Raw genomic sequence first — 12,660 nt, forward strand, 5'->3', positions numbered from 1 at the left:
TCTGCAAGGACACTTGTGTAACCGTCTCAGCGTGCATTCAAACTGGTCTATATTTGCCGACAAAAAACAGCAATTAGGTCTCACTTCTCACAATAACAGCTTTTATGGAGAACGAAATGCCTTATTTAGCTTAAGACCCTCAACACAAAAGAAGAAGTTTGAATAAAAGGGTGGAGAGATTTCTTTTTGTGCCCGTTTTGTATGACGCAACATATCCTGTCCTGAATACAACATTGACTAAAGGAACAGCTTAATTATTTATATGTTTTCAAATAAAATCACTTAACTCTCACTTAAGATGTGTTTTTCGGGTGTGAACTTCAGTGAGAAAGGAAACTTCTGTGATCCATTATTCCAAGCTAATGGCCTTGGAATGGTACAAAGTGCTTTTATGGAAAACAATTATTGTATTTCACTCACCTTAAATCACTTGACTACTGTTCGGTAATGGTGGCATGCATTATTCAGTTGGATTTAAATAGCATTCTTTTGCTTATCTATTGTCTTAGCTCGGATACAGTCTCATGAATTACACATTTGAATGTTTATAGATTTTTGCCTGTCAACTTAATTTTGGGTGTTGCAACTTAAAGGTCTGGCCCAGGCGTCTTTGTCCCAGCTTATCTGTGAGCTCGTCTCCTCGTGTCTCACTCTTCAGCTTTGATCATTCTTGACTAATAACACCAAAGAGCCTCAAAGAGCTGCTCCAGTCCCGTGGACATGTTTTGAAAAATTTAACAAAAATAGATCGTGGGGCGGTAGAGAAAGATCTCAGCCCCTTTTCTACATTTTCAAACATACAGCATACGATATTGGTATAATTATTGTTTGTTCTCTTGAACATTAATGTGCTGTGTTATATTTTCCTCTCATTTTACACGGTTAAGATAGTATTACTAAAGGCTACGTTTGTGTAAGTGTGATGCATGTATAAAATAAGAGTGTGTCCTACAGTGTGTTGCTTTTTACAGTACATTGACTATACTTCATACTGTATATCTTCTTGTCCTTGTGTTGTAACTCAAGTCACAGATGAACAAAAATAACTTTTGATAAGGTAATCAGTTTCTTCTCTGGTAATTATCCTGTTTTATTACATTCATCAGCTGTGCAATAAAAATCCAATTGGAAATATCATCAAAGATCCACAACATAAATTTCCCCCAGGTGCAAGGGTTTAGTTTATGCCTGGTGCTTCCCCAAGGACACCCTGCAAAAACTGCAAAGTAATTCGTATTCTGCCAAGATGTATTGTTCAAGGAGGGTTCTTTGGTGTCTTGTTAAAATGCTAACTAAGTTTGAATTGTCCTACAAACTATTTTTACTCAAAGCAAGCCCACAATGCCACACACTTACCAAGTTGCTTTGTGTCTTGAAAAAACAGTTTTGTCTGGGCCGTCATATGATGCTATATGTGGAAACCTAGCTAAACATATGTGTTTGTGAGAAGGTTTTTGAATGTGGAACATATACAAATGTGTCCATGGCTTTTTGTCTACATAAGAGTGTATATCAGGACTAAACCCTAATCAATCAATCAATCAAACAAGACAAACAAGATATTTTAAAAATATATGTTTCTGTAGTGTTAATGACAACTTAGTATGTTTAAAAAAAAGTAGAGATTGTTTTGGCTGCATAATGCAAAGAGAAAAACATATGAGTCATAATAATAAATCACACTTAGGCTAATGAAATGTAGGCAAAGATGCTTTTAATACTTAAATATTTCATAGAATTGGTACAAAAAACATTTTTGTACAATAGCAGAAGGATGTGCTGGATCCTGCTAAATTTTATTTATTTACATACCATCTCTCTCCAAGACTATATCAAAGTACTTGTTGATGTGGTGGGTTAAATCCATGCAAAGCCATGCAACCGTTCCAAAACCCTCACCCAGACACTTCTTACGCCTTACTGAATAGCTGCACTCAGGAGGCTCTTCAGCCTGCTATGGTATTCATAAAATGTCACACCTAGTTCTAATCCTGTTAGTGACTCCCAGAAATCCCCCTCACGACATTACAACTCACAAAATGTCCAGCAGTCCACAGAGGGAATATGTCAGAGGGAAAGTTAAAGAGGAGAACTTTTATTGAAGATGCCAACAATATAGATATTATAGGATCATGGTTCAATATAATACAACAATTCTATCCCAATATTATAGCACAGATTTTTTCCGTGCTATTTTTTTCATCACAAATTATTCAAATTTAAGTTATATATGAAATGTTAAATTTTGAAAAAATGTCAAATGTACCTTTTGTGCATTTATATACGTACAAAAAAATGCTGCATGGCATGCACAGTGCTATGGTTTCTCTAATTTAGTCCATATAATGAGGCTAATGTGCCTGGTGAGTCTCCTAGTGGGGACATTAGTTATTCCACTCATGGCTATACATAAGCCTGTGGGAAGGTTACTACATGCAGAGAGAAGCTAGCGGCCCCAGTTCCATGGCAGATGGGAGTCGTGATTTGTTTTTAATGTGACACACGTGTGTCATCTTCTTGGGAGGGCCACCTGGTGTTGAATACTGACAGTGGAAGGTCAGAGGAGATTTGTTCAGGTGTTGGATTATCAAGGACTGCAGATCAGTATCCCAGCTGACTGCTCCCTCTATCTTTTAAGCATCAATTATTAGTTGATAGTAAGATGATGATGATCCATTAAGGCTCTAAACTCACTATGTTTAAATGACCATATGTACATGTGTAAAATATATGTCCATCTGTATCAGTCCAAAAGTGCACTGAGATCGGTTGGCACCTTTTCATTCAATGCTGTGTTGATGGTTCAGATTAAGTGGTCTGAAGGTTTGTTTCCCCAGCAACGCTGGCGAGGCTGGTTCAGAGGGACTATTGTGAATCTTTTATGACAGACCTCATTACTCCTCCCGAGCTTCTTTGTGAGCTCCTTACACCGAAAGAACACGCAGAGGTGGGACAGCATCCAAAATCTTTTCATTGTCTTCCCTCTTCAAATTATGGCCAAGTACAAAGAAAGGCATCCACTTCAAACGGACGTGGGCCTTTTGTTGCCATGTATCCAGAGCTGACCTTAAAAATATGGTACATTGCCAAGGTATGAATTGTTGAAGTCACTGAGTAAGTGTGTTAGGGAGAAGGAGGAGGGTAAAAAAAGTCACTTCTGCATTCTGAGATCATTTCAGTGAAAAGAAAATGTAACAATCGGGGCATGAATATGCTCACTATACTGTATATGGTGGATGGATGGATGTTAGGGGTTTGTCTCAGTCCCTCTCAGATGATTCAATATGTATCTAGATGTGCAATCAACAGTCAGATGCACTAATCGCTAACGCAAAACAAATACAGATGCATTTATAATACACACCATATAATAGACTGTGATACAAAACCAATTAGATTCAGCTGAAAGGTTTTTATTTTTTAAATGTTAAATATGTGACTAATATAAATCAGTAATATCCTCAATTGTTAGTTAATATGCTGCATTTTAAATGCCCAAGAAAATCCATCCACTCACAGTGAGACACTGGATAATCTTTTTGCCAGTTAATTTCTCAATACTGCAAATTGAGCATCGTTTACCTCATTTCCTGGGTCCGTGTCATTCCTCTGAATTTAGTATTTTCAATATTGGCTTTAGGTACCAGGAGGAATTGGGGTCATTTAGGATAAGCATTAGTGTGGTCGCGTTTCTCTTGTTGACTGCTAATAGGGATGTTTGAAGAGACTGCAAGTGCAATGTAAAGAATTGCAGGTAGATTCATATTTACAAGATAGATATTGATATTCACATATATATTCACATAGTTAGGTAGATAGGCAGATCGATATATGCACCGATTCAGATAGACACTTTGAGTGATTGAGATTGGTCGGCAGAAACTAATGATCAGTTGTATTGAGCAAATCTTGCCTCCGTTGGTTTTAAGGTAATCAAAAGATTGTTTTTGTAGGATCAAATCATAAGTATCATCAAGTGAACAAATGTGTTTATGTTTTACAACTGGGAGCTGGTGCTTGTTCTTTCCACATGGTGATACTGCAGTACTTGTTTTGAAGGCGCATTGAATTTAGATGATTATCTACTGTAAGCTGCAGGGTGAGGACTTGTTTTACTTGCAAACTCCTTTACACTGTGACATGAGAAAGTTGTTAATCACACAAACAACATTGTATATGGGCGTGTGTGTGTTTATAAGCAGGGCATTTTATCTTGTGTTTTGGTTTTAGTCCAGCTCAAGAGCAACATGACACAGTTGGATACATACTGTAGTTGTTGTGATGTTAAGCTCCTGTAGTTCATATTAGACGCAAGAAGCTAATTATAACTAACAATTAGTTTAACCAACAATTCCAACCGCTATATTTTTGTGTGTGAGTGATTGTGCAATCTAAACTGGCTTTGCTTTTGAACATGAGTCGAATAAATGATTTAAATAACCATATTGAAAAATAATTGTGTTGAATAAGTCTACACAAGGCACACTCATCTTTTTCACATTCAGAAGATTCATTCAGTCACCTGAACCTGGCCCAAACCTCCCCCCACCTATTTTCACATCCTCTGAACCGCAATTCCTCTCAATCCCTCATCGGCTGTCACGGCTTTAAATTGGAGTTGGCATTGTGGCATTGCTACTGTACAAGAACATGCCTGGGGTACTTTGCCTCTCTGATTAGAGATCTTACCGTCGCCAGGCTTTGGCTGTATCAACGGTATAGAATATTCCTCAGATGTAACTCCAGGCTCTTCTCTAAGCCTCCGTCTCCAAAATCACATTGCTCTTCATAGTTTCACTGTTACATCATATGCTCAAGTGAATGGAAAGAAAGAAACACACAACGTTGAAATTACTCTGCCTGAATGTCGATAACATTTAAGTTCTCAAATGGATCTTTAGGCCTTTGTGTGAGAGGGAAACCCTTGCTTAATTGAACTGACATAGGACTAGGTTTGATTGGGAAGGGGCTGATTAGGAACAATAATATAGAAATTGTACTAAGACATAAGGGGCTTTTGTATTTAAGAGCTGCAAGTGTGAGTTCTAATGAGTAACTCTGTACTCTGAGCACAGCATGTGTTGTGATGTTTCTGAGATCTCAGCTTTCAGGCACTTTTAAATTAAAATCTAATTTGGAACGGAGGAATCTGAACTGGTGGCCACTCATAATTAGAGTTGAAACAAAACCAGCCATGAATGTCTTAATTTATACATTTCCTACATAAGTGCAGTGCAGTTCAGAATGTTTCTTGTTCGAACCTTTTGCTTTCTTAGATTAATGTTAATGTTGGCAAACTTAACTAACAATGAACGACATCACATTGATTAGTTATAAATTCAGCACAGCGTTAAGTCTGTTGTAGCAGCTCTCAGACACTTCAGTATGTCGGCACAGTTATGCATTTGTCATATTTATACAGCAGCTCACAAACATCGTTTAGCTAAACAAGGCTTTATTTCCATACTGTCTTGAATCTTCAAGTGATCAGTTGTGCTGTGAACTGGGGCCTGGAACTCTCAAGTGGTGAATCTTGTTGTGCCCGGGGCTTCAACAAAAGCCAGCTGGTACACATTAACTAACCCACACTACTGTACTTCACTCTGTTTTTTTGCCATTATGGCATGTGACAGATTTTGTCTGGAACAATGAATGCAGTTCAAGAGGCTGTCATCTCTCTTGAATGTCAACGTTATTCTTCAATGCAGACAATAGCTCTCATCTCTAGATTTTTTTCCAACACCGAGCGAGTCATTATAATAATTTTAATTAATGGATTGCTCACACATGAAAGGATTTTGCTTATATTTTCCCGTCATACACAATACATAAACCCTGTAGAGATGCTGTGATTTTAACTTAAATGTCTACAGTGTTTTGCTGATAAAAGAATGTTTAAAGTTATGTGTCTTGTCAAAGCAAAGAATTATATTATGCTATGCAGGGTTGGTTCAAGTGCTAATGCGATTATCCATGTGAAAGAATCATCCATGCACTATCTGCAGAAGCACGATATGTTTTACACGCACATTAAGAGCTGGAAAACTTCAACAGAAATAATACAACTCAAGTCGTTAAATAATGCTTCCATGTAATCATATTTATTATAAAAAGCTTAATCTTGCTAAAATAACACTTTTAAGAGTTTATTTTTAAAATCACTCGCGCATCCACCCGCATGCCTACAGTTCCCTTTCATCTATCTGCTTTTGCTTTTCCTTTTTGTTCACCTTTTGCCAAAAGTGGTCCCGACAGCTCTACATTCCACAAGTAGCCTTCATTTTTTTTCCACGCCTGAAAACAAATGCCCGCACGAGAGAGAGAGAGCGAGAGCGAGAGAGAGAGAGAGAGAGAGAGAGAGAGAGAGAGACACACACACACACAGGCCCTCCAGTGTTATGTTGTGCCTTGAGGTTTTTTTCTACACAGAGGTGAATATTTCCTGTCTTCTCTGCCTTTATCACATTTAAAAATCACTTGCAGCTTAATAACTTTTTTATTACATAACATTATCAGTTAAAAACAGTGTGTGTAATTAATGGTCCGAACCTCGATTGAAGATCTTGTTATCAAATGCAAAACCTTCAAACTGATTAGAAGCATGTATTGACCTTCTTTGGGACTAAAATATATATATTTTTTTTTGCATTTTTGATGCATACATATTAAAGTCCAGCATCTGGCTGGTATTTTCATAGCATCCAACTGGTTGACAACTGGTCAACATTGATCCATTGGCCTATACATTTGAATTTCACAGCAGGAAGCTGTAAGTTTAAGCACGATATTGCACCAGCCTTAGTATGGTTCTCTTGCAGTTTGATGAGCTCGATATGGGAATTAGAGGAGCATTACAATCAAATCATGACTCTTCCAAGGTTAGAAGATCGATTGGCAGCTTTTGGTGCTGTGCTCTGCATCAGGCAGCTATTATTGATGAGCGTGGTTTTGTTAAGTAAAACTGCAGCATGTTTCCACCCGTTATATGTTGAGACGTATCTGTCCTCATTGCTTAGAGATTCATTGAGACACTAATGATAGCAATTTGTAGGAGATGGCATGCATTGAGACATTAAGCATGACGGATGTCAAATGTGTGCAGTTTTGAGACAGGTGGAGGGTTTATGGTTATTCCACGGGGGGGTTTCAGGTCACTCAATGAATTTATATACATTTCAGTAACCAGATTACAGGGTAATTGCTGCCGTAACCTAATTTCTAAATGTCACGTACAAGAGAAACAGTTTCTGGAATTGAGGTGAAGAAACCTGATTTGCTGCTGGAAAAGGCATTTATTTGCTGCGTCTAACTGGGTTCACACATTGGCCTGACAAATACTTCAGATATTGAAAGTATTACCGCGACGAGATGAAGGGAGAGAGCATTACACAAGGTGCGTCTTTGTATTCAACAAATTCTATCCAATGTCCGACTGAAACTGATACTCACAAAGTTGCAAGTACCAAGTAGAAACATAATAGGGATTTCTCCACAAGCTTTCCTACTCCAAGATGAATAATTATGGTAAAAAGTGTGAAGAGGCCAACAGTGTGCTGAGAATGCAGAGCTTTTCTTTACAGTGCGACTGATTTAATTTAAGAGTTAAAAATCCCCAAAATGAATATGAAAAATGGTGACCTCATTTTATAAAGGTATGGCAACACTTGTCACTTGCTGTGATAGCAGAAACTGTTGGCCAGTTGTAAATAGGTCTGTCTGTTTGTCTGCGCCTTAACACCTTGCTACACACCTTACCTGGAATGTTGTTGTTTTTTCCTAGGAGGTGAAAACGTGTTTTATTCTGGGTGCAGATTATCTTGGAGCAATGCAATCTTTTCATGCACCCTGATCACATTCGCGCCTCGAAGCTGTCCAGTGCAACCACAGTCTGATCTGCTGGCCATCGAGCCGCCACACTGGAGCGGTTGGGGTTTATAGGGCCTTACTCGCTTCTCTAACCTTTAGGCCACCACTGCCAATTTGTATTTCTTCAGAGTTTACTCTCTCGTGAAAACATATGACTGGTTACTGATTTATATCCAACCACTGGCACCCGTTTCTGTGGACTCCACATTTTCTAATTCAATTTCAAAATCTTAGCGATAGGAAAGGCAAATGAAGTAAGTTCCATAGTCATGGTCTTAATATGAGTGTCTGCGCTTCATTCTCACATCCAATGTAAAAATGTTCAGCTTGTATGCTCCACATAGTGTAATATATCTTGGCTGGTTTGTCCAATATGCTCCAGGCAGTGTGATTTTGATGCATTCCATAATGTTTTTTCCTCCCATGACCCATCTGGCCCTCACCCTCTCTTTGATCCAGGAAGTCATACAAATTAAGCTCCAGAGAGACCCAAGGGGGCTATGACATTGGTTATTGTAAGATCTCAATGAATTGCATACCAGGTTCCTAAAATGTTTCCCTCTCTGTGTCTGTTCTCTCTCTTTCTCATTGTATCCGTCACTGCAGGCCGTGGAGACGAACCTGGCATCCAAGGACAGTCACTGGGTCTATGCCAATGAGGTGAGGCCAAACACAAACACATGTGTATGTACCTGAGTGAATTTGGACCTTGGTGACAGTTTGATTCTATCAACACAGTCTCAAGTCTCACACAAACACATTCAAACTTACAACACTGTCACTCTGTACACTTTCATATTTGTTTTAAATTAGCGCCACATCTTTTGTTTTTATTTGATCTTTTCTGCCGGAGAGGTTGGCCCTTTATTTGATATTGTATAATTGCCCTCCCAGTGTCTCTTTCCCCCCTTTGTACCAGTGCTCTGTGTGTCTGACATTGACCTAAACAGACTTCTAAAGTGGCTGTAACAGCACAAAATTCTGGTACACTTTGTGAATACAGAACAGGGTACTCTGTCTTTCACTTTAGTGCCCCAGTGCTGCATTTCCATTGATTCAAAGTGATTTGGAGATAAGGGGGGAGTCATAGGATACTAAAAGCGGTTGATGAAAGGCATCCGATAAAAGTTTTCTCCCACTTGATATACATGGAATATTAGCATTGGCGCTGTCTACCTAAAACACACACACACACACACACACGTCCATGGATTTGTATGAGATGTCACCTCCTCTCCGCAAATATCTGAACCTCAACATTTAGAACATGACACATATTGATCCATAATGCATGTAGCATGATTAATGAATGTATGTATCCCAGAACATAACATTTTCTGAACTCTTGATACAGAATTAGAAAATACATATCGGCCACAGCACTCATTTGACTTTAACGAACAAATTGTTGTCATTTATGCTTTCGCTTGGCTTTCAGTCAATTACCACAGACTTCCACCAAGACATAAGCGCTAATTGCATTAGACTCTGGGAAGGTATGAACTAATGGCATATTCATTTCTCTGGCACTCCCTTAATGGTTGATGTGATGTGGCTTACTGTAGAGTTGTCTCTGCCTGGTATGCATTAAAGGGGAAGGAATGGGAACTCTCAAATATATCCCCATTCTCTTCTTGCTGTCTTAGAGGCAGTGAAAGGATCTTTTTTTGTCTTTTGTTCTTTCTGTCATTTGTAATTATCTTTTTCTCCGTTTCCCTGCCTTTCAATTCATCACCCAAGATAAACTGTGCATGGAGCTGACAATCACCTTAAAATACAAATAACACAGCCTTGTTGAAAAAGCTAACAAGAAAATGTAACTTCTAGTCATGCCAAACTATTTTTCTCTCAGACATTGGCCTCCAAAGCTCTCTCATGTACAGAAAAAAGGATAACACAAAAACTCTGAGCCAACCTTACTAGTTCACCGTTTTCATAGATTCTAATTCTCGAACAGAGCCTTTTAAATTCGTATGCGTTTATCAACACGAGTCATTTAAATTGAATCCCGTCATGTAAATAACAGTAAATAATGTATCCACAATCCTTACTTGTATCTACAAGGGTAGGAGATTTAAAGGAAATTGTTTAGCTAATTTGTTTCCATTAGCCACTGATTTGATTTCTAAGGGGCTCCTTACATGCCTGATAGCACAAAGCGTAGGCACATGTTTTTTTTCCTTTCTTCTTTCAATCACATTTAAAGACAAACAACACAGTGATAATCAAAATGAGATGCCCTGACTTGAAGTATGTTTCAATGTCCTCATCTTTTCTGGGTTATTTTACAAACTGCAACAACGATGAATTCTCCTTTTTGAAGCAGTTGCTGGGGAACCTTACTACACAGTTATAAAATACTAGATACTGTTTCCTGCACTCATGGACGTCCTGTAGTTTGATCAGAGGCAGTCCAGCTGTATCACAAAATCCTGCGGGGTAATAACTACCCAGGTTACCTTTTGCCCCTGGATTCACCGGGAGTCCCTGCGGATAGTTGCTACTGTTCAGCTGCCTGGTCAGGACTGAGTTGTGACATTCATTTTAACCAGGTCGTCTTTAGGCTGACTGCTACCCACCGCATCACCGCCCCAGGCTCCTGCCACAGTCAGCGAGGTCTCACATTTCATTCAACTCTCACGACAAAGTGGTTATGCTAATCTGTCACCAGCAACAACATGTGGCACAATGAATGTAGCTGTCAAGCTAGAAATGTGATAAGAGCACAGAGTAAGATTGATAGAGACGGGAAATGATGATGATGATGATGATGATGATGATGAGTGAGTATGATCACAAGTCTGAAAGCAATAAGGTGTAACAGGCTAACAAATAAACAAAACATATCTTTTCAACAAGAATGGCATAAGCATGAGAGTAGAAAGACAACATTACATGCAGTAACTTAAGGTATACAGATAATCGTTGGAAGGCTGTTAATCACTGTAAGAGGATGGCACAGAGGACACCGGAGTTAGGGCAGCGCAGCAGTCACAGGCAGAGTCAGTTCTGCAGGTTTCAAAAGGATTTTAATTGAACACAAAACAACTCATAACGTAGCTCAGTCCAGAGCTCTATCAATTAACTACTGAACTACAGTCTCTTAGCCGGGCCGCTAGCCGACTTACCGGCTCAATCTTCACAAAGAGGAGAAGCCTCTCTACGCGTGTCCCTCTTCTCCGTTCCCCTCCTTGGCGTGCAGATCAGGTGTGTTTTGTCCCACACCTGATCTCAATGCTCTCCTGACGAGTGGGTGGAGCCTTTTGACTGGAATGTATTCCATCCACCACACCTCCCCTCAGGCCCTTACAATCACACATGAATGTCACACATCAGTTAAGTCCACAATTTAAAATCACACTACATAACGTTGCAGGATGAAGCAGAGGCCAAGATATCCTGACCTTTAGTGTCTAGTATAGGTCAAACTCCAAAACCACAGTTTTCCCCCCATTTTGCATCCCAATAGCAGTTCCATTAGACCTGACTGGTCTTTCAAACTTAAAAGTAAAATCAATGAAAGCAAAGTGTCAAAACTATGAACTTTTCTTCAGTTGCAAACATTTCAGTTTGAGACTGACACAAATGCATTTTAAAACCAAACGAGTGGGTTTGAGAGGCACACAGTTCACGAGCCCTCGGAGTACGAAACTTATTCAACACGCAAATGGCCGACGTAATGTTGAAGAAAAAAAAATAGCTTTTCAATTTAGTGTAAGAAGTGCAATTTGATGTGCAATTTGATGTGAGCAGGAGGGCATGCGTAAACAGAACCAGGGTGCAGCAGCTGCCAGCACACAGAAGGTTGTCAGCCTCTGACACTGTCTAGCGGACTCAGATGGATGGCACATTCTAGGAGCATTTGTTATTGTTTTTGTTTTTTTTCTTCAAAAGGCGGGTTTGACACCTCAGAATGTTTGATGGATTAGCTGGCTGTGTCTGCTGTGACGGACAGAGTTGAGGAGGACAGTCATGATATGACTGATGTCTTGGGTAACTGCCCGTCAAGCAACCAAGCTGGAAACCCCTTTTTTTCTGACGCAATCTCCGGCATACCAGACTGTAGGACAGGAAGGTGGATTGCCGAAGAGGCCTCCTGCGAGAAGAATTAATATTTCATTTTCCAATTAGCTTATTGATTACTCAAAGTGCTGTGTAGCATCGCATTTATCAAAACCCTGGATTTGCTGTTCAGATTCTTTGTACCATTAACTACAATGACAATCTATGCAGAAACCCAATTCAGATGTCAAAAAATTATGTACTAACCCACAAATGGTGACCACAGGAGATATCCTGCTTCATGGTCATAAATCTAAAGGACCCCAGACAGGCGACTCCCTCTACCAACCACCTTATCTAAATGTTACCGCAGTTACAGTCATTTTATGTCGAATCACACACAGCATGTCTCATTGAATACGACTCACTGCACCTCCGGGCTGAGATGTTAGTTCCATCATGGCTATACAACCCTCAAAACCAACTTGCATATAGATAACACACTGCACTGCACCGTATGAACAATGAGCTGTGTAATGGGAAGTTTACATGGTTGTACAGTGAAAATAAGCACATTTATTTCCTAAATCATGTAATTAGTTACATGTCATTGCACCTTATGTCACATTTGATATGTCTTGTTCCAAAGCAGCGATCTAATATTAAGTGCTAACACAATCGCACTGCTATCCACTTTTGTTAAAGTCAATGTTTTTGCACGACAGCTGAATTGATTAATTTGTGCCTCGAAACAAACCGACTTGCACAGAGTTGGTTGCTGAAGCTAAAGTT

The 12,660-nt window shown here is 39.3% G+C and overlaps 1 protein-coding gene across 1 annotated transcript in view; it reads left to right on the forward strand.

The window, feature by feature from the left end:
* Positions 1-12,660, forward strand: part of grid1a (glutamate receptor, ionotropic, delta 1a) — a gene marked incomplete at both ends in the record, with an annotated part of 203,544 nt that overhangs the window by 155,428 nt on the left and 35,456 nt on the right. Inside the window, one exon of the mRNA XM_079229673.1 lies at positions 8,473-8,526. Coding sequence (XP_079085799.1) covers positions 8,473-8,526 — 54 coding nt within the window. The remainder of the gene's footprint in view (positions 1-8,472; positions 8,527-12,660) is intronic.

The sequence above is a fragment of the Taurulus bubalis genome (assembly GCF_910589615.1).
Source record: "Taurulus bubalis genome assembly, chromosome: 14".
NCBI classification, from domain to species: Eukaryota; Metazoa; Chordata; class Actinopteri; order Perciformes; family Cottidae; genus Taurulus; species Taurulus bubalis.